General features: G+C 36.0%; 1 protein-coding gene across 10 annotated transcripts in view; it reads right to left on the bottom strand.

Annotated features, from left to right (window-relative positions):
* Positions 1-988: 988 nt before the first annotated feature.
* Positions 989-19,742, bottom strand: part of taok3a (TAO kinase 3a) — a 264,388-nt gene continuing 245,634 nt past the window's right edge. For all 10 annotated transcript variants that reach the window (XM_061903060.1, XM_061903039.1, XM_061903050.1 and 7 more), the window contains 4 exons: positions 15,511-15,750; positions 15,227-15,439; positions 12,853-13,035; positions 989-1,699 (listed from right to left, as the gene is read on the bottom strand). In XM_061903060.1, the coding sequence (XP_061759044.1) occupies positions 1,538-1,699; positions 12,853-13,035; positions 15,227-15,439; positions 15,511-15,750 (798 nt within the window). In that variant the 3' untranslated portion in view covers positions 989-1,537. The remainder of the gene's footprint in view (positions 1,700-12,852; positions 13,036-15,226; positions 15,440-15,510; positions 15,751-19,742) is intronic.

The raw sequence follows: 19,742 nt of genomic DNA, 5'->3' as shown, positions 1-19,742 counted from the left end.
CTACAACATTCCTACCGGAAGTTACAAGCAGTTGTGTCTGTGTTTTCTTCCCGAGAGCAGTTTTGTCTGTTTAATTTCTAGGGGGCTCTAGAGCACAATTTTGAGTTTTGGATTTTTTATTTATTTTTATTAGATCGCAATTTTCGCCAGTCCTGATGTGTGTGTCCAGTTTGGTGAGTTTTGAAGCATTTTAAGGGGGTCAAATTACAGCTCAAAGAGGCAAAAATGGAATTTTTTAGGAAACTTTTGATTTGAAGGGGTTTTTGCCAACTTCATGTTGATTTTTGTTGAAGGATGTAAGTGTCCGAAATCTAGGTCTAAGTCAGATCTACATTGAGATTATTGTTTCATGTCTCTACGACATTCCTGAGGGAAGTTACAAGCAGTTTTGTCAGTGTTTTTTCCTAGGGGGCGCTAGAGCGCAATTTTGAGTTTTGGGGATTGTTTTTTTATAAGATGGCAATTTTCGCCAGTCCTGATGTGTGTGTCAAATTTGGTGAGCTTTGAAGCATGTTAAGGGGGTCAAATTACAGCTCAAAGAGGCGGCGGCGGTATAATAATAATAATAAAGAATAATAATAATAAAACCTTAGAAATACAATAGGGTCCTCTGTTCCAAAGGAACACTCGGTCCCCAATAAAAATGCTTAGGCTGCTGCCCCCACGACCCGACATCGGATAAGCGGAAGAAGATGGATGGTTGGATGGATATTTCAGGAACATAGCTAAGTGAAATAAATACAAAATATTTATAGAATTGTGTGCAATCTGTACAATTGTACATGATTAAAACATAAAATTCATAGAATTAATTGTACGGTTAAATCCTGATGGAATAAAAATCTTACAAATACAAAATATAATTAAATTCAAACAGTTTAATTACTTTTATGTAATGTATTTAACTTTTGGAAAATATTGCATTGAGACTGAATATTAAGAAAACAGCTCTCAAAAGGTGAAAAGTGGAAATTGAGGACGCAGCATCTTTGTGTCATCAGCACTTTATTTACAAATATAATTAAAAGCTTTTAAACACAGCCATGCTTTTCTCTTAAACGGGGGGTAGGGGGGTGATTAAAGTGCATGCAATGACGTCATCATCATCGTAAGAAGAGTGTTTAAAAAAGTGATGATGGAGTCACTTTTAGCAGAGGGGACAATAAAGAGAAATTTGGCGTGAGATTTAAAATAGAATATGAAAATACATAAAAGCTCTCAATAAATCCTTCCTTACAAAGCCCCGCCCCTTCCCTCACATGAAGCCCTTTTTGTGCGACAACTCCATCATTATTATTATTATTCATATTCACATTGGCGGCCAGTAATCACATTACATCTCTTATGTACACCAAGGTGTCTCATTGGTCGTAAAAAGTAAACAGGAAGTGACCCTGCTCGGCCCCGCCTCCTGTCACCACGGCCTGTCAGGATACACCACAAGAGGAGGTGGTCCCTGGATGAGGGACGGGGGGTGAGGTCACTTCCTGTCGGCCCACTAGAGGGTGCTCTCACGCTCGGGGTGGCCTTTGACCTCTCATCTGTAGTCGTCTTTGGCGAAGTCCAGGGCGGCCAGGTTGCCAAAGCCCAGCCGCAAACTCTCCATGTCGAAGGCGTCGATCTCGCGCTCCTGTCGCTCCAGCAGGTGTTTGATGCGGTCGGTGCGCTCCTTCTGAAGGGAAACCAGCTCCTCTTCGATCTGCAACGTCAGCACCGTCGCTTTTTACACTTTTTGCAATACAAGACATCAGAAACAACTAGTGACAGGGACAGGGGCAGGACATGTCCAGCAGAGGGTGCTGTTTCCCTCAAAATTATTATTCATCTTCACTGGGGGAATAACAGAAGTAGAAATTGTCTGTTCCAGGGTCTAACTGTGGCCGTCGTGAACCCCAATGTGTGACTTTTACATTCTTAAGCATTTTCTAAGCATAAAAAGAAACCAACGGCTAAAAATTAAATTCATAGCGAGTGTATACATAAGCTAACAGCTAAAAACAACAACATTGTAATCCGTCATAAAAAGGTCAGACAGAATCAAACACTATCAAAGAATCCAAGTCCAAGCTGTCATAAAAAGTGCAAAAAGAAGGAAACAGTTAAGAACCAAACAATAATTTGCTGTCATAAAAGTGTAAAAAGAAGCTGACTGCTAATATCAATGCAATAATTAGTTGTCATAAAAGTGTAAAAAGAAGCTAACCACTAAAACAATCATTAGCTGTCATAAGTGTAAACAGAAACTAACCACTTAAAGGCCTACTGAAACCCACTACTACCGACCACGCAGTCTGATAGTTTATATAGATAGATAGATAGTACTTTATTGATTCCTTCAGGAGAGTTCCTTCAGGAAAACTAAAATTCCAGCAGCAGTGTACAGAGTTGAGATCAATTTAAAGAAAAAAGTAAAAAGTAAATAATGGGGGTTTAAAAGGAAACACAATAGAGAAATATTACAAAAAGAATAAAAACAATGGGAATAACAATATAACAGTAAAATAAGAATATAACAAGACAAAGTAGGCAGTAGTGACCATGTTATGAAAACGTATTGCACTGTTAATGTTTTGCATCCCCTGTCATCCTAATACCCCCCGTCCCCCGTCCCAGAGAGGATCAATGATGAAATATTAACATTGCAACACATGCCAATACGGCTTTTTTAGTTTACTAAATTGCAATTTTAAATTTCCCGGGAGTTTCGTCTTCGAAACATCGTGTAATGATGACGTGAACGCAAGACGTCACAGTTTTTTAGGAAGTATGAGCGCTACACACACACACACACAGCTAAAAGTCGTCTGCTTTAATCTTAATATTGGGGCGGCGTGGCGCAGTGGAAGAGTGGCCGTGCGCATTCCGAGGGTCCCTGGTTCAATCCCCACCTAGTACCAACCTCGTCACGTCCATTGTGTCCTTGAGCAAGACACTTCACCCTTGCTCCTGATGGGTGCTGGTTAGCGCCTTGCATGGCAGCTCCCTCCATCAGTGTGTGAATGTGTGTGTGAATGGGTAAATGTGGAAGTAGTGTCAAAGCGCTTTGAGTACCTTGAAGGTAGAAAAGCGCTATACAAGTACAACCCAATTTATTTATGTATTATTTATTTAATCACATAATTACACAGTATTTTGGAGATCTGTGTTGCTGAATCTTTTGCAATGTGTTCAATTAATATTGGAGAAGTCACAGTAGAAAGATGGAGTTGGGAAGCTTTAGCCTTTAGCCACACAAACACACGGTGATTCCTTTTTTAAAATTCCCGGGGGTGAAAATTTACTATGGATCAGAGCGCGGTCAAGCGAACATGAAACACGACCAAATGTCAACCGGCAGGTTTCGGTGAGAAATTTGTGGTTAAAACGTCGCTTCTTACTGGAGAAAAGCTGAGCTTGGGCCGTCCTCCCCTGAGACACTGCGCGTCAACACACCCGTGTGGACACCCTTCCGACTATCAGGTACTGTTAAACTCACTAAAACACTAGCAACACAATATAAAGATAAGGGATTTCCCAGAATTATCCTAGTAAATGTCTCTAAAAACATCGTAATCCTTCCCAATGCAATGGCGATTTTTTTTTTTAATAGTCCGTCACTATGAGTATACTTAAACAGGAATCTTTCATCCTCGCTCAAATTAATGGGGAAATTGTCGTTTTCTCGGTCTGAATAGCACTGTTTGTTGGAGGCTCCCATTAAAAACAATGTGAATATGTGAGGAGCCATCAACATGTGACGTCATCGTCTTCGACTTCCGGTAGAGGCAGGGCTTTTCTCTTAACACAGACAGTTGCAAACTTTATTGTGGATCTTCTTTACTAAATCCTTTCAGCAAAAATATGGCAATATCGCGAAATGATCAAGTATGACACAGAATGGACCTGCTATCCCCGTTTGAATAAGAAAATCTCATTTCAGTAGGCCTTTAAACAATAAGTAGCTGTCATAAAAGTGTAAAAAGAAGCTAACCACTAAAGCTGTCATAAAAGTGTAAAAAGAAGCTAACCGCTAAAGCAATTAGCTGTCATAAGTGTAAACAGAAGCTAACCACTTAAACAATAATTAGCTGTCATAAAAGTGTAAAAAGAAGCAAACCACTAAAACAATAACTCACCTTCATAAAAGTGTAAAAAGAAACTAACTGCAAAAAACAATACAATAATTAGCTGTCATAAAAGTGTAAAAAGAAGCTAACCTGTAAAACAATTAGGCATCATAAAAGTGTAAAAAGACTAACCACTTAACAATAATTGGCTGTCATAAAAGTGTAAAAGAAGCTGAAACAACAATTTTCTGTCATAAAAGTGTAAAAATAAGCTAACCACTAAATCAATAATTAGCTGTCATAAAAGTGCAAAAAGAAGCTAACCACTAAAGCCGTCATTAAAGTGTAAAAAGAAACTAACCACTGAAGCGTCATTAAAGTGTAAAAAGAAGCTAAACACTAAGGCCATCATTAGTGTAAAAAGAAGCTAACCACTAAAGCCGTCATAAAAGTATAAAAAAGAAGCTAACCACTGAAGTCGTCATAAAAGTGTAAAAAGAAGCTAACCACTAAAGCGTCAAAGTGTAAAAAAAGTTAACCATTAAAGTGTCATAAAAGTGTAAAAAGAAGCTAACCACTGAAGTCGTCATAAAAGTGTAAAAAGAAACTAACCACTGAAGTCATCATAAAAGTGTAAAAAGAAGCTAACCATTAACCCTTTGATATATAACATGGGTCAAATGTGACCCAACCGAGTTTGTATTATCTGTTTCTTTGCAATAATTGAATGTAATCTTTCAGTATTCCAGGTATTCCTCAATTAACTTGTTTTTGGTCATTAAACATTGTTATTTTAATCTTTCTCTTCATACTTTTTGAATAAAAATGATTTTTGTATTACTACCCTTCCAATGCACAACATGGGTCAAAAATGACCCACATCTATTTTCTATGTTGTTTCATGTTAGCCTGAGCGTTGCTTCGCTATATATTTCAAATAAATGTATTTATATCGTTTACTATCACATATTTTCAGTAAATATCATGTTTTTGTTCAGCTAAAATCATAACTTAGGGTTAGGGTTAGGTCGCAACATCACAATGGACAACTTATTTCCCAGTGTCCCTCAGGCTGAGCAACTCCTCGAGAAGAACCTGACTATTGTTGGGACTCTTCGCCAGAGCAAACCAGACATGCCACCTATCATGAAGCCATGCAAATCATGGATGATTCATAGCTCAGAATTCAGATTCAATGGCATCATGACCATGGTGAGCTATATGCAGAAGAAAGGAAAGGCTGTTGTCCTTCTGAGCACAATGCCTGATGACAAAGCAGTGGATGACAGTCAGAAGAAGAAACCAGAAGTGATACTGTACTACAACAGATCAGATGGTTGGCACCTACACATGCAAGCGGAGAACACAGAGGTGGCCTATGATGCTCTGGTACAATATGCTGGATATTGCCACCCTCAATGCTTACACCAACTTCACTACAGAACACCCTGGTTACATGGGTGGTGTCACCAATGCATTCATCAAGGAGCTGGGCAAAGAGTTGGTCATGCCACATATGAAAAGCTGCATGGAGGGCACACACACACTCCAAAAGCGTATCATAGAGGCAATGGGAAGATGCGGGATAGAAAAACAAACCATAGTCACGACCCAACCAGAAGAGGAGATAAGACAGAAGGGTGTGGCGAAGAGGTGTGCAATCTGCTCATCTGCCAAAGACAGAAAAGTCAGCTGGTGTTCGCAGTGCAAGAAGCCTGTGTGCAATGAGCACAAACGCACAGTGGTAATGTGTGCTACATGTGAGGAATCTGATAACTAACTATCCATTCATTTTCTACAGCTTATTCCCTTTTAGGGTCGCGAGGGGCGTTGGCGCCTATCTCAGCTACAATCGGGCGGAAGGCGGTGTACACCATGGACAAGTTGCCATCTCATCGCAGGGCCAACACAGATAGACAGACAACATTCACACTCACATTCACACACTAGGGACCATTTAGTGTTGCCAATCAACCTATCCCCAGGTGCATGTCTTTGGACAACTAACTAATAAAGAATAAAATAATCATAAGAACTGAATTGACAATTTTATTTTACGTTGGTCTAATTCACAAGTTTATTTTTGTTACTGCCAGATGTTTGCCAAAATGACAAATAACCAGGTTTCAAATAATAAATGTATGATTGTTTGGCCCGAATCACATCTAAAATAGGTATTTGAAGTAAAATGTTATTGTAATATGCCTTCATCCATTTTTGACCCATGTGTGTAAACTTGTAGTATTACAAAAAATACTTTTGTTCATAAAGTATGGTAGGAAAAATATAAATAATGATTTGTGGCAATCAAAAACAAGATTTTTAAAGAATAATTGAATTATTAAATTATAAAATATATTGATTTCAAAAGATACAGCAAAGAAACACTCAGGCAGCATGAAATAACATGGGAAATTAATGCGGGTCATATTTGACCCATAAGTGTAAACTTGATGTAGTTTTACAAGAAATACTTTTGTACATAAGGTATGGTAAGAAAAATATAAATAATGATTTGTGGTAATCAAAAACAAGATTTTTAAAGAATACTTGAATTATTAAAATATAAAATACATTGATTTCAAAAGATACAGCAAAGAGACACTCAGGCAGCATGAAATAACATGGGAAATTGATGCATGTCATTTTTGACCCATGTTGTGCATTAAAAGGGGTGTGAATATGTTATGCATCAAAGGGTTAAAGCTGTCATGAAAGTGTAAACAGAAGCTAACCACTAAAACAATAATTAGCTGTCATAAAAGTGTAAAAAGGAGCAACCCACTAAAACAACTATTCACCGTTATAAAAGTGTAAAAAGAAGCTAACTGCAAAAACAGTACATTAGCTGTCATAAAAGTGTAACAAGAAGCTAACCTGTAAAGCGATAAGGCATCACAAAAGTGTAAAAAGACTAACCGCTAAACAATAATTGGCTGTCATAAAAGTGTAAAAAGAAGCTAAAACAATTTGCTCTCATGAAAGTGTAAAAATAAGCTAACCACTAAATCAATAATTAACAGTCATTAAAGTGTAAAAAGAAGCTAACCACTAAAGCCGTCATTAAAGTGTAAAAAGAAGCTAACGACTAAATCCGTCATTAATGTAAAAAGAAGCTTACCACTAGAGCATAAAAGTATAACAAGAAGCTAACCACAAAAGCCGTCATTAAAGTGTAAAAAGAAGCTAACCACTAAAGCATAATAAAAGTGTAAAAAGAGGCTAACCACTAAAGCCGTCATAAAAGTGTAACAAGAAGCTAACCTGTAAAGCGATAAGGCATCACAAAAGTGTAAAAAGACTAACCGCTAAACAATAATTGGCTGTCATAAAAGTGTAAAAAGAAGCTAAAACAATTTGCTCTCATAAAAGTGTAAAAATAAGCTAACCACTAAATCAATATTTAACAGTCATTAAAGTGTAAAAAGAAGCTAACCACTAAAGCCGTCATTAAAGTGTAAAAAGAAGCTAACGACTAAATCCGTTATTAATGTAAAAAGAAGCTTACCACTAGAGAATAAAAGTGTAACAAGAAGCTAACCACAAAAGCCGTCATTAAAGTGTAAAAAGAAGCTAACCACTAAAGCATAATAAAAGTGTAAAAAGAGGCTAACCACTAAAGCCGTCATGAAAGTGTATAAAGAAGCTAACCAACAAAGCATAATAGGAGTGTAAAAAAAAGCTAACCACTAAAGCCGTCATTAAAGTGTATTAAGAAGCTTACCACTAAAGCATAATAAAAGTGTAAAAAGAAGCTAACCACAAAAGCCGTCATTAAAGCGTAAAAAGAGGCTAACCACTAAAGCCGTCATTAAAGTGTAAAAAGAAGCTGACCACTAAATCCATCATTAGTGTGAAAAGAACCTTACCACTAAAGCATAATAAAAGTGTAAAAAGAGGCTAACCACTAAAGCGTCATAAAAGTGTAAAAAGAAGCTAACCAACAAAGCATAATAGAAGTGTAAAAATGCTAACCACTAAAGCCGTCATTAAAGTGTAAAAAGAAGCTTACCACTAGAGCATAATAAAAGTGTAAAAAGAAGCTAACCACAAAATCCGTCATTAGTGTAAAAAGAAGCTTATCACTAAAGCATAATAAAAGTGTAACAAAAAGCTAACCACTAAAGCCGTCATTAAAGTGTAGAAAGAAGCTATCAGCTACAAACAAGAGGACATATAAAGATGTAAGATGAAGGTGTAATACGTATGTCTATTATTGTTGTGAATGTGTGGGCTTTACAAGTGTAAAAAGAAGTGACACTGCGTGACAAAAGCAAAGTACGAAGGTCATTGTTGTTAACGCGCCAGGTTTCTTATCCTTACTAGTAGTTACAAGTGTAACACAGAGCAATGTGGGCCAGCTGTGGCAGCAACAACAACAACAACCCCACACACCCCAAAAAAATCTTATTTTTAAGCGCTTACTTAAGTGTACCAAATAATGTGGCCTACATTAAATGACATGTAGCGTTCTCTATCTGACCGACCACATCAAACATGAGGTGGACGCCGGCAAATACTGCGGCATGGTCATGCTGGACATTCAGAAGGCCTTTGACACCGTTAACCATGCTATACTGTTGGATAAGCTCCGAGCAATCGGATTCGACGAAACCTCATCAAGCTGGATGCAATCTTACTTGGAGGGGAGGAAACAGGTGGTAGAGGTGAACGGCACCATGTCCCCTCCCCTCTCAGTAAGCTGTGGAGTCCCTCAGGGGAGTATACTAGGACCTTTACTGTTTCTAATATACGTGAATGACATGCCATCAGCATGCCACTGTGAATTGTTCCTGTTTGCGGATGACTCGGCCCTGCTGGTATCCGGCAAGGACAAGTCACAGGTGGAACAAATCCTCAGTGCTGAACTCCTCAATATTTGCACCTGGCTCGCTGACAACAAGCTATCCATACACTTAGGTAAAACGGAATCCATCCTATTTGGGTCCCATATCAAACTTAAGAAGGTCAGTGACTTCACTATAAAAGTGGGTGACATTGTTATCACCAGGAAGGATGAGATCACCTACCTAGGTTCCATTCTAGAGGCTAATCTTTCCTGTGATAAAATGGCAACCAAGGTGATCAAAAAGGTCAACCAAAGAACGAGATTCTTCTACAGAATCTCCTCTCTTGTCAACAAAAACACCTTGAGGATTCTAGCGGGAACTCTCATTCAACCCTTCTTTGATTGCGCTTGCACCTCCTGGTACCCCAGCACCTCCAAAACCCTCAAATCTAGACTCCAAACATCCCAGAATAAGCTAATCCGGTTACTTTTAGACCTCCACCCCAGATCACACCTCAATCCAACCCACTTCTCCAAAGTGGGCTGGCTCAGGGTGGAGGACAGAGTAAAACAACTTGCACTGAGCCTAGTCTATAAAATCCGCTACACCTCCCTGATACCCAAGTACATGTCAAACTCTTTCCTTAACGTAAATGACCGCCATAACCACAACACCAGGGGGAGCTCCACAAACCACGTTAAACCCAGATTTCGATCTAACAAAGGTCTTAACTCATTCTCTTTCTATGCCACATCAATGTGGAATGCACTCCCAACAGGTATAAAAGTAAGTGCATCTCTATATTCCTTCAAAACCGCTCTAAAACAACACCTCCAGGCAACTTCAACACTTTACTAATACCCTCCTCCATTCAAATCCCATCTCCCCGGATTATAAACAACTCAAATGTACTTCTAATGTATATAATTGTTCTTATGCTATCTGAACTCACTATGTTCTCTGCTGGCTGTACATATCCTACTGTAAGACCTACACTGTTTCAATGTCCACATTTCTCTGTTGATGCAATTGTTGATGACTGAAGTTCTGATATCAACCAAAGCTCCCCACCCACCCCCCGGATTGTAAATAATGTAAATAATTCAATGTACATACTATGATGATTAACTTGTGTGATGACTGTATTATGTTGATAGTATATATTTGTACCATGAATTGATTAACGTGGACCCCGACTTAAACAAGTTGAAAAACTTATTCGGGTGTTACCATTTAGTGGTCAATTGTACGGAATATGTACTGTACTGTGCAATCTACTAATAAAAGTATCAATCAATCAATCAATGCATGTTAGCATACTAAATGAGCTTTTTCTGTCACATGCACGCACACACACACACGCGCATGCAGACACACACGCGCATGCAGACACACACGCGTGCACAGACACACACGCACACACACCCACACGCGCATGCACACACCCACACGCACATGCACGCACATACACACACACGCACGCATACACACACGCGCACACACACACACACACACACACACAGACACACACGACATAAACTGAGGACAATAGAGCCTCTAGCAGTAGATGACGTCATGACAGTGTCAGAGGTGGCCAGCAGAGGGAGACAGAGTGCAGTAGATGACGTCATGACAGTGCCAGACGTGGCCAGCAGAGGGAGACAGAGTGCAGTAGATGACGTCACGACAGTGCCAGAGGTGGCCAGCAGAGGGAGACAGAGTGCAGTAGATGACGTCATGACAGTGCCATAGGTGGCCAGCAGAGGAAGACAGAGTCCAGCAGGAGAGCAAAAAAGCAAAGTGTGCCGTCTTTGTTGTCGGAGTGCAGTCTGCCAGACGGTGGCGATGACGTCATCACTTCGTCTAACCTGGTCACGTGACGGCCCAAATGACCACCGGAGCAACAAGGCCTCTTTTTTTGTGTGTCTTCTTGGCTTGTTGGTTTGTTTGTTTTATTGTGTGCTCATTCTGGCCAACTGGTGAAGACGCCATGACGTCATGGCTGACCACCTGAGGGCGCCGCGTTTACACCAGTCCTGCCTTTGTCCTACAGTAAGTCAATTTGGCGCAAACCCGGATAAAGGTGCACACTGCCAACTTACATCGGGGACATTTAATTTTCCTGAAGGAATGAATAAAGTTCTATCCATCTATTTATGAACCATGCCACTACACTCAAATATGTGTGAAACATTGTTATGAGCTATAAATCCACACTCAAATATGTGTGAAATATTGTTATGAAGCATAAATATACATTAAAATATGTGTGAAATATTGTTATGAAGCATAAATATACACTCAAATATGTGTAAAATATTGTTATGAGCCATAAATATACACTAAAATGTGTGAAATATTGCTATGAAGCATAAATGTACACTAAAATATGTGTGAAATATTGTTATGAACTATAAATATACACAAAAAAGTGTGAAATATTTTTATGAAGCATAATTATACATTACAATGTGTGAAATATTGTTATGAAGCATAAATATACACTCAAATATGTGCGAAATATTTTTATGAACTGTAAATATACATTATGTGTGAATACAGTTATGAGCCATAAATATACATTAAAATGTGTGAAATGTTGTTTTGAAGCATAAATATACACTCAAACATGTGACATTGTTATGAAACATAAACATACATTAAAATGTGTGAAATATTGAAATATACATTAAAATATGTGAAATATTGTTATGAAGCATAAATATACATTAAAATGTGTGAAATATTGCCATGAACTGTAAATATACATTAACATTTGTGACATATAGTTAAAAACCATAAACACTCAAAAATGTGTGAAATATTGTTATGAACTATAAATACACACTCAAATATGTGTAACATATTGTTATGAAACATAAATATAGACTAACATGTGTGAAATTGTTATGAAGCATAAATATACACTAAAATATGTGTGAATATAGTTATGAGCCACAAATACGCATTAAAATGATTGAAATATTGTTAAGAACCATAAACATACAGCAAATATGTGAAATATTGGTATACACCATAAATGCACATTAAAATGTGTGAAATAGTGTTTTGAAGCATAAATATACACTCAAACGTGTGACATTGTTATGAAGCATAAATATACACTCAAATGTGTGAAATATTGTTATGTGCCATAAATATTAATTAAAATATGTGTGAAATATTGTTATGACCATAAATATACATTAAAATGTTTGAAATACTGTTAAGAACCATAAATATACCAAAAAATGTGAAATATTGTTATGAACCATAAATATACAAAAACATGTGTGAAATATTGTTATGAAGCATAAATATACACTCAAATATGTGTGAAATATTGTTATGAAGCATAAATATACACTCAAATGTGTGAATATAGTTATGAGCCATACATATACACTAAAATATGTGTGAATATAGTTATGAAGCATAAATATACATTAAAATGTGTGAAATATTGTTTTGAAGCATAAATATACACTCAAACAAGTGACATTGTTATGAGTCATAAATACACACAAACGTGTGAAATATTGTTTTGAAGCATAAACACACACTCAAACATGTGAAATATTGTTTTGTGCCGTGAATATACACTTAAATATTGGTGAAATATTGTTATAAAGTATACATATATATTAAATGTGTGAATAATGTTATGAAGCATAAATATACATTAAATGTGTGAATATTGTTAGGAAAAATAAATACACTCAATGTATTTATGTAATATTTCATATGTGTGAAATATTGTTATGACCCATAAATATACACTAAAATATGTGTGAAATATTGTTAGGAACCATAAATATACAAAAAAAGTTGTGAAATATTGTTATGAAGCATAAATATACACAAAAATATGTGTGAAATATTGTTATGAACTATAAATATACATTAAAATGTGTGAAGTATTGTTATGAAGCATAAATCCAGACTGAAATGTGTGTGAAGTATTGTATTGCTGTCATGCTGGAAAGTGTAGAGGTGTGCCACTTTGAGCGTCTCACCTTCTGCTCCAGGTGTGCACGTCGCAGCGACATCTTCTGCTCCAGCTTGTGCTGCTCCCGCTCGTGCTGCGCCTCTGTCTGCATCTTGATCTTGCTCTGGTAGGCGTTGAGCAGCTCCATCTCCTGCTGCAGCTGCTGCCTCAGCGCCTGGCACTCCGCCTCCTGAGCCTCGTCCAGACGCAGCTGCACGTCAACCACAGGACAGCGAGTCAGTCAGACACGCCCACAACATTTCGCCTAACTTTTCAGACACGCCCACAACATCTCACCTAACTTTTCAGACACGCCCACAACATCTCACCTAACTTTTAAGACACGCCCACAACATCTCACCTAACTTTTAAGACACGCCCACAACATCTCACCTAACTTTTAAGATACGCCCACAACATGTGGCCTAACTTTCCAGACGCCCACAACAAGTGGCCTAACTTTTCAGACACGCCCACAACATGTCATCTAACTTTTCAGACCCGCCCACAACATGTCGCCTAACTTTTAGGACACGCCCACAACATGTCGCCTAACTTTTCAGACACGCCCACAACATGTCGCCTAACTTTTCAGACCCGCCCACAACATATCACCTAACTTTTAGGACACGCCCACAAAATTTCACCTAACTTTTCAGACACGCCCACAACGTGTCGCCTAACTTTTCGGACACGCCCACAACATGTCGCCTAACTTTTCAGACCCGCCCACAACATCTCGCTTAACTTTTCAGACACGCCCACAACATCTCACCTAACTTTTAAGACACGCCCACAACATCTCACCTAACTTTTAAGACACGCCCACAACATGTTGCCTAACTTTTAAGACACGCCCACAACATGTCGCCTAAGTTTCCAGACACCCCCACAACATGTCGCCTAAGTTTCCAGACACGCCCACAACATGTCGCCTAACTTTTCAGACACGCCCACAACATCTCACCTAACTTTTCAGACACGCCCACAATATGTCGCCTAACTTTTAAGACACGCCCACAACATGTGGCCTAACTTTCCAGACACGCCCACATGTGGCCTAACTTTTCACACATGCCCACATGTGGCCTAACTTTCCAGACACGCCCACAACATGTGGCCTAACTTTCCAGACACGCCCACATGTGGCCTAACTTTTCACACATGCCCACATGTGGCCTAACTTTCCAGACACGCCCACAACATGTGGCCTAACTTTTCACACATGCCCACATGTGGCCTAACTTTCCAGACACGCCCACAACATGTGGCCTAACTTTTCACACATGCCCACAACATTTCGCCTAACTTTTCAGACCCGCCCACAACATGTCACCTAACTTTTCAGACACGCCCACAACATCTCACCTAACTTTTCAGACACGACCACATCTCACCTAACTTTTCAGACACGCCCACAACATCTCCCCTAAATTTTCAGACACGCCCACAACAGGTCACCTAACTTTTCAGACATGCCCAAAGTATCTCGCCTAACTTTTCAGACACGCCCACAATATCTCACTTAACTTTTCAGACACGCCCAAAATATCTCGCCTAACTTTTCAGACACGCCCACGACATGTCCCCTAACTTTTCAGACACGCCCACAACCATACTTGCCAACCCTCCCGGGAAAATTTTTCTCCCGAAATTCAGGCGGAGCTGGAGGCCGCGGACCTGAGTGACGTGTATAAAGAGCGTGTCTGCCCAATATATATATATATATATATATATATATATATATATACATATATATATATATATATATATATATATATATACATATATATATATATACATATATATATATATACACACACATACATACATATATATATATATATACACACACACACATACATACATACATACATACATATATATATATATATATATACACAAATACATATATATATATATATATATACACATATATATATATATATATATATCTGCATATATATTATATATATATAAATATATATATATATACACACACACACATATATATATATATACATATATATATGTATATATATACATATATATGCATATATGTGTGTATATATATACACACACCTATATATACACACACACTAGTATGTACGTATGTATGTATATATATATATATATATATATATATATATATATATATATATATACACACACACCTATATATATATAGGTGTATATATATATATATATATATATATATATATACACACACATATATATACAAATATTTATATATATATATACACACATGTATGTATGTATGTACATACATATACTGTGTATTGACTTTAAATACAGTACGTAAATAATGTAGAGTATATTGTGTCATCTTTTCAGACATTTTCAGCACACGCTGTAGGGACTGTCGTGGCCGTGACACTTACCGCTTGCGAGGCCATCATCTCGTTTATGCTCTGCTCGTACTGCTCGGCCAGGATGGCCAGTTTGCGCGTCTGCTCGTCCTTCAGCGCCTTTAGTACGGTCTTGTGCTCGGCTTTGGGCGTCACCTCCATCTGGTGATGGCGCAGCGCTTTGTACTGCTTGGTTTGCACTTTGCACGTGTCCTGGAACTGCTTCTTGATCTGCAGCTCCAGCACCTGTGGCAGGCGGGAGGAGGTGGAGATGAACACCTTGCATCCGTGCGTCAAGGCCTCGCCGCACGTCTTACTTTGAGGTTCTTGGGCTGCTGCCGGAGCTCCATCACGTGCTTGCGGTGGAGTTCCCGCTCGCGTCGGTTGTTGTACTCGATTTGGTTCTCCAGCTCGGTCTGGTGCTGCAGGCGGATCAGGTCCATGCGCAGCTTCTGGAGCGTCCTGAGCTGCCGCTGCTCCAACTCCTGCGTGGACTCGTCATGTCGGATCAACATGGCGTGTTCCATCTCCTTCTGGGTCTTTTTCTTGTTCAGCTCCTGCACCAAATATGTCAAATATCATATTTGATCTCACTAACTACAACTACTACTTCCCCCCTCCCCAAGGAAAACACATGTCAAACATTTTATGAACACTTAAGATCTCAATTTGGACATCTACCCTTTTTCGGGTAAAATTGTAATTTCCCCACTTCACCACTAGGTAGCGCAACAACGACTCCAACAAAGAGTTTTGATCTAGAAATAGTACTAGAACTGCATCAAAGAATAAATAAATACATGAAATCTTCCAATATAAGCAGCACGTTTTGTTTTAAAATAGATCTTTTTGTCACGTTTCAACTGTTACTCAAAATATTATATACCCTCTTCAAATATTATTTATTCATTAATAATTCATTGTTTAGACACATAAAAAATAAAATATTTGAAATTGAAATAATCACATCAATTTTTTAATATTTGTTTTCAAATATATTACATATTAAATATTTATTTAGTATTAATTAATTATTTAAACACTTTTTAGTTGGATTAAAAAATATTTAAAATTCGAATAATCACATATTTTTTTAAATAATTATGGTTTCAAATATATTATTTACCCTATTCAAATATTATTAATTATTTAAACACTTTTTATTTGGATTGAAAAATAAAATATTTAAAATAAAAAAATCATCAGTTTTTTTATTATACTATTTTCAAATATATTATACACCCTCTTCAAATAGTATTTTCCTATTTTAAAACACAATACAAATTTAAAATTGAAATCATCACATCAGCTTTTTATTAAAAAAAATTCCAAATATATAAGCTCCTCAAATATTTATCATTAATTAAACACTTTTTAGTTGGATTGAAACATATATTTAAAATAATCACATAACTTTTTTTGATAATTATTTAAAATATATTATATACCTTTTTCAAATGTTATTCAATATTTAGTATTATTTAAACACTTTTAGTTGGATTGAAAAATATATTTTAAATTGAAATCATCACATCAGTTTTTTAATAATATATGTTTTCTAATATATGATATGTCCTCTTCAAATATTTATGTATTATTAGTTAATTATTTAAACACTGTTTAGTTGGATTAAAAAATATATTTAAAATAGAAATACTCTTTTTTTTTTAATAATGTTTTGAAATATATTATATACCCTCTTCAAATATTATTCAATTATTTGTAACAAATTTTTTTAACACTTTTGAAAACTATAATATTTACAATTGAAATAATCAAATCATTTTTTAAATGTTTTCAAATTTATTATATACCCTCTTCAAATATTATTCAGTTATTATTAATTATTTAAACACTTTTTAGTCAGATTGAAAAATAAAATATTTAGTATTGAAATAATCACATCAGTTTTTTTATTATAATTTTTTCAAATATGATACACCCTCTTCAAATATTATTGAATTATCATTAATTATTTAAACACTTTAAAACACAATGCAAAATTTATAATTGAAATCATCAGTTTTTTAATATTTATTTCAAATATATAAGATCCTCAAATATGTATCATTAATTATTTAAAAAAATTTAAGTTGGATTGAAAAATATATTTAAAATCGAAATCATCAAAAAAAAATGTATAATAATTTTTCTAATACATGATATGTATTTAATATTTATGTATACTATTATTTCAACACTTTTTAGTTGGAATGAAAAATATAATATTTAAAATAGAATTTTCCAATATATTACATACCCTCTTGAAATATTATTTAATATTTTTTTATCAATTATTTAAACACTTTTTAGTTGCATTGAAAAATATAACATTTAAAATTGAAATAATCAAATTTTTTTTTTATCTTTTCCAATATATTATAGACCCACTTCAAATATTATTCAGTTAAAATATATATATTTAAAATTGAGATCATCAAATCAGTTTTTTAATATATTTTTTCTAATATATGATGTCTTCATCAATATTTATGTATTATTAATTATTATTTGAACACTTTTTAGTTGGATTGATAAATGTAATATTTAAAATAGAAATATTCATTTATTTTTAATGCTTTCAAATATATTATATACCCTCTTCAAATATTATTCAATTATTTTTAATTAATTATTGAAACACTTTAGTTGCATTGAAAAATATATTTACAATAAAATAATAATTTTCTCTTGTTTCATTAAAAATAAAACAGTTTTAATTATGAGACAAAATTGTGTCAAAATCATGATTTTATTTTTCATGCTTGAAATAAAAAAATATTACTTAAAAAAAAAGTAGTTTTATACCGGTGAGTGTTGATAACACAGGTTTGCAACACTTGATATTCTAGTTTCAAGCATGTTTTACTCAATATAGTTCACCAAATCTCAGCAATAAGCTGTAATATCTTACTGACATCATTTAGGACAGGGATGTCCAAACTTTTTCCACTGAGGGCCACACACTGAAAAATCAATGCGAGCGGGGACCATTTTGATATTTTTTAATTTAAAAACCAATACAATAAATGTATAAAAAAAAGTCTACATTTAGGCCTTCACTTAGGCTTGATCCCAGTAAAGCCAAAGGGTTTTGGTCAAAAAAATATCATAAAACTATCACTATTTAGTATTATTCTGATTATCATTATTATTCAAAGTTTAAATCTCTCGATCAACATTAGGTCTACCTGTCAAAAAAACGTTTTAAACATTTAAGTTGTATGCCCTTTCTGTCAAAGAAAAACCCAGGTTTTTTATGGAAAAAAAATCCCCTAATGTGCAATATTTTCCCCCAATTAAATTTTAAAGTGGAATGTTTGATATTGTAAAATAATTGGATCCATAAAAAGGTCAATAACTCATAACAACATTGACATTTTTTGAGCAATGACACATACAAAAATAAATCCCACCAAAAATATTTGGGGATCCAAAAGGGTTCCACTCATTAAAGTGTTAAAAAAGAAATTATAATTTTTTTTTTAATGTTTACTTTTAGCACAATAATCTCGAGATCAGCTTCAGATCCATCCTTTAAATTATAAGTTTGATTGTTGTCCATGTTTTTTGTTTGTTCGTTTTAGATAGATAGTACTTTATTGATTCCTTCAAGAGTTTTAGGCCCTTCTTTAAAAAAAAAATGTTTTTTTATATGGCAAACACAAAATATGCAACATTTTCCCCAAAGAATATCTCAAAGTAGAATATTTAATGTGACATAATTGGAGCCTTGAATAGGTCAATAATTCATAATGATGTTGATTTTGATTCATTATTATTTTTTAAAGAAACAGCCTGCATGGCAGCTTTGTAATATTAGACTCAACGGGGCGGCATGGCGTAGTGGGTAGAGCGGCCGGCCAGAAGCCTCAGGGTTGCAGGTTCGCTTCCCACCTATTGACATCCCAAAAAATCGCTGCCGTTGTGTCCTTGGGCAGGACACTTCACCCTTTGCCCCCGGTGCTGCTCACACTGGTGAATGAATGATGATGATGGTGGTCGGAAGGGCTGTAGGCGCAAACTGGCAGCTACGCTTCTGTCAGTCTACCCCAGGGCAGCTGTGGCTACTGATGTAGATTACCACCACCAGGTGTGAATGAATGTTGAGTCCCACTTTTCTGTGAGCGCTTTGAGTGTTTAGAAAAGCGCGATATAAATCTATGTTACTATTACATTTTGCAACAGTTTATTGTTACATTTCACATGTTGGCTCTTTTATATCACATTTGTTTTTTTATCGTATTTTTAGAATGTGCCGTGGGGCCGTTAAAAAATGACATGCGGGCCGCAAATGGCTCCCGGGCCGCACTTTGGACACCCCTGATTTTGGACCAAAACCCTTAAAACAAGCAAAACACTAACATAAAATCTGCTTAGTGAGAATAATTATCTTATCAGACAGAAAATAAGCAAATATTTCATCTTACTTAGATTTCAGTTTTTGCAGTGTGGCGATTCGGCCACAAAATCATAAATTCTCCCAGGGTATGTAAACTTATGAGCACAACTGTATATACTGTTCAATTTCATATATGTATTTATAAGA

This window comes from Nerophis ophidion, linkage group LG01, assembly GCF_033978795.1.
Source record: "Nerophis ophidion isolate RoL-2023_Sa linkage group LG01, RoL_Noph_v1.0, whole genome shotgun sequence".
Lineage (NCBI taxonomy): Eukaryota > Metazoa > Chordata > Actinopteri > Syngnathiformes > Syngnathidae > Nerophis > Nerophis ophidion.
This window is presented reverse-complemented; position numbering and strand designations above follow the sequence as displayed.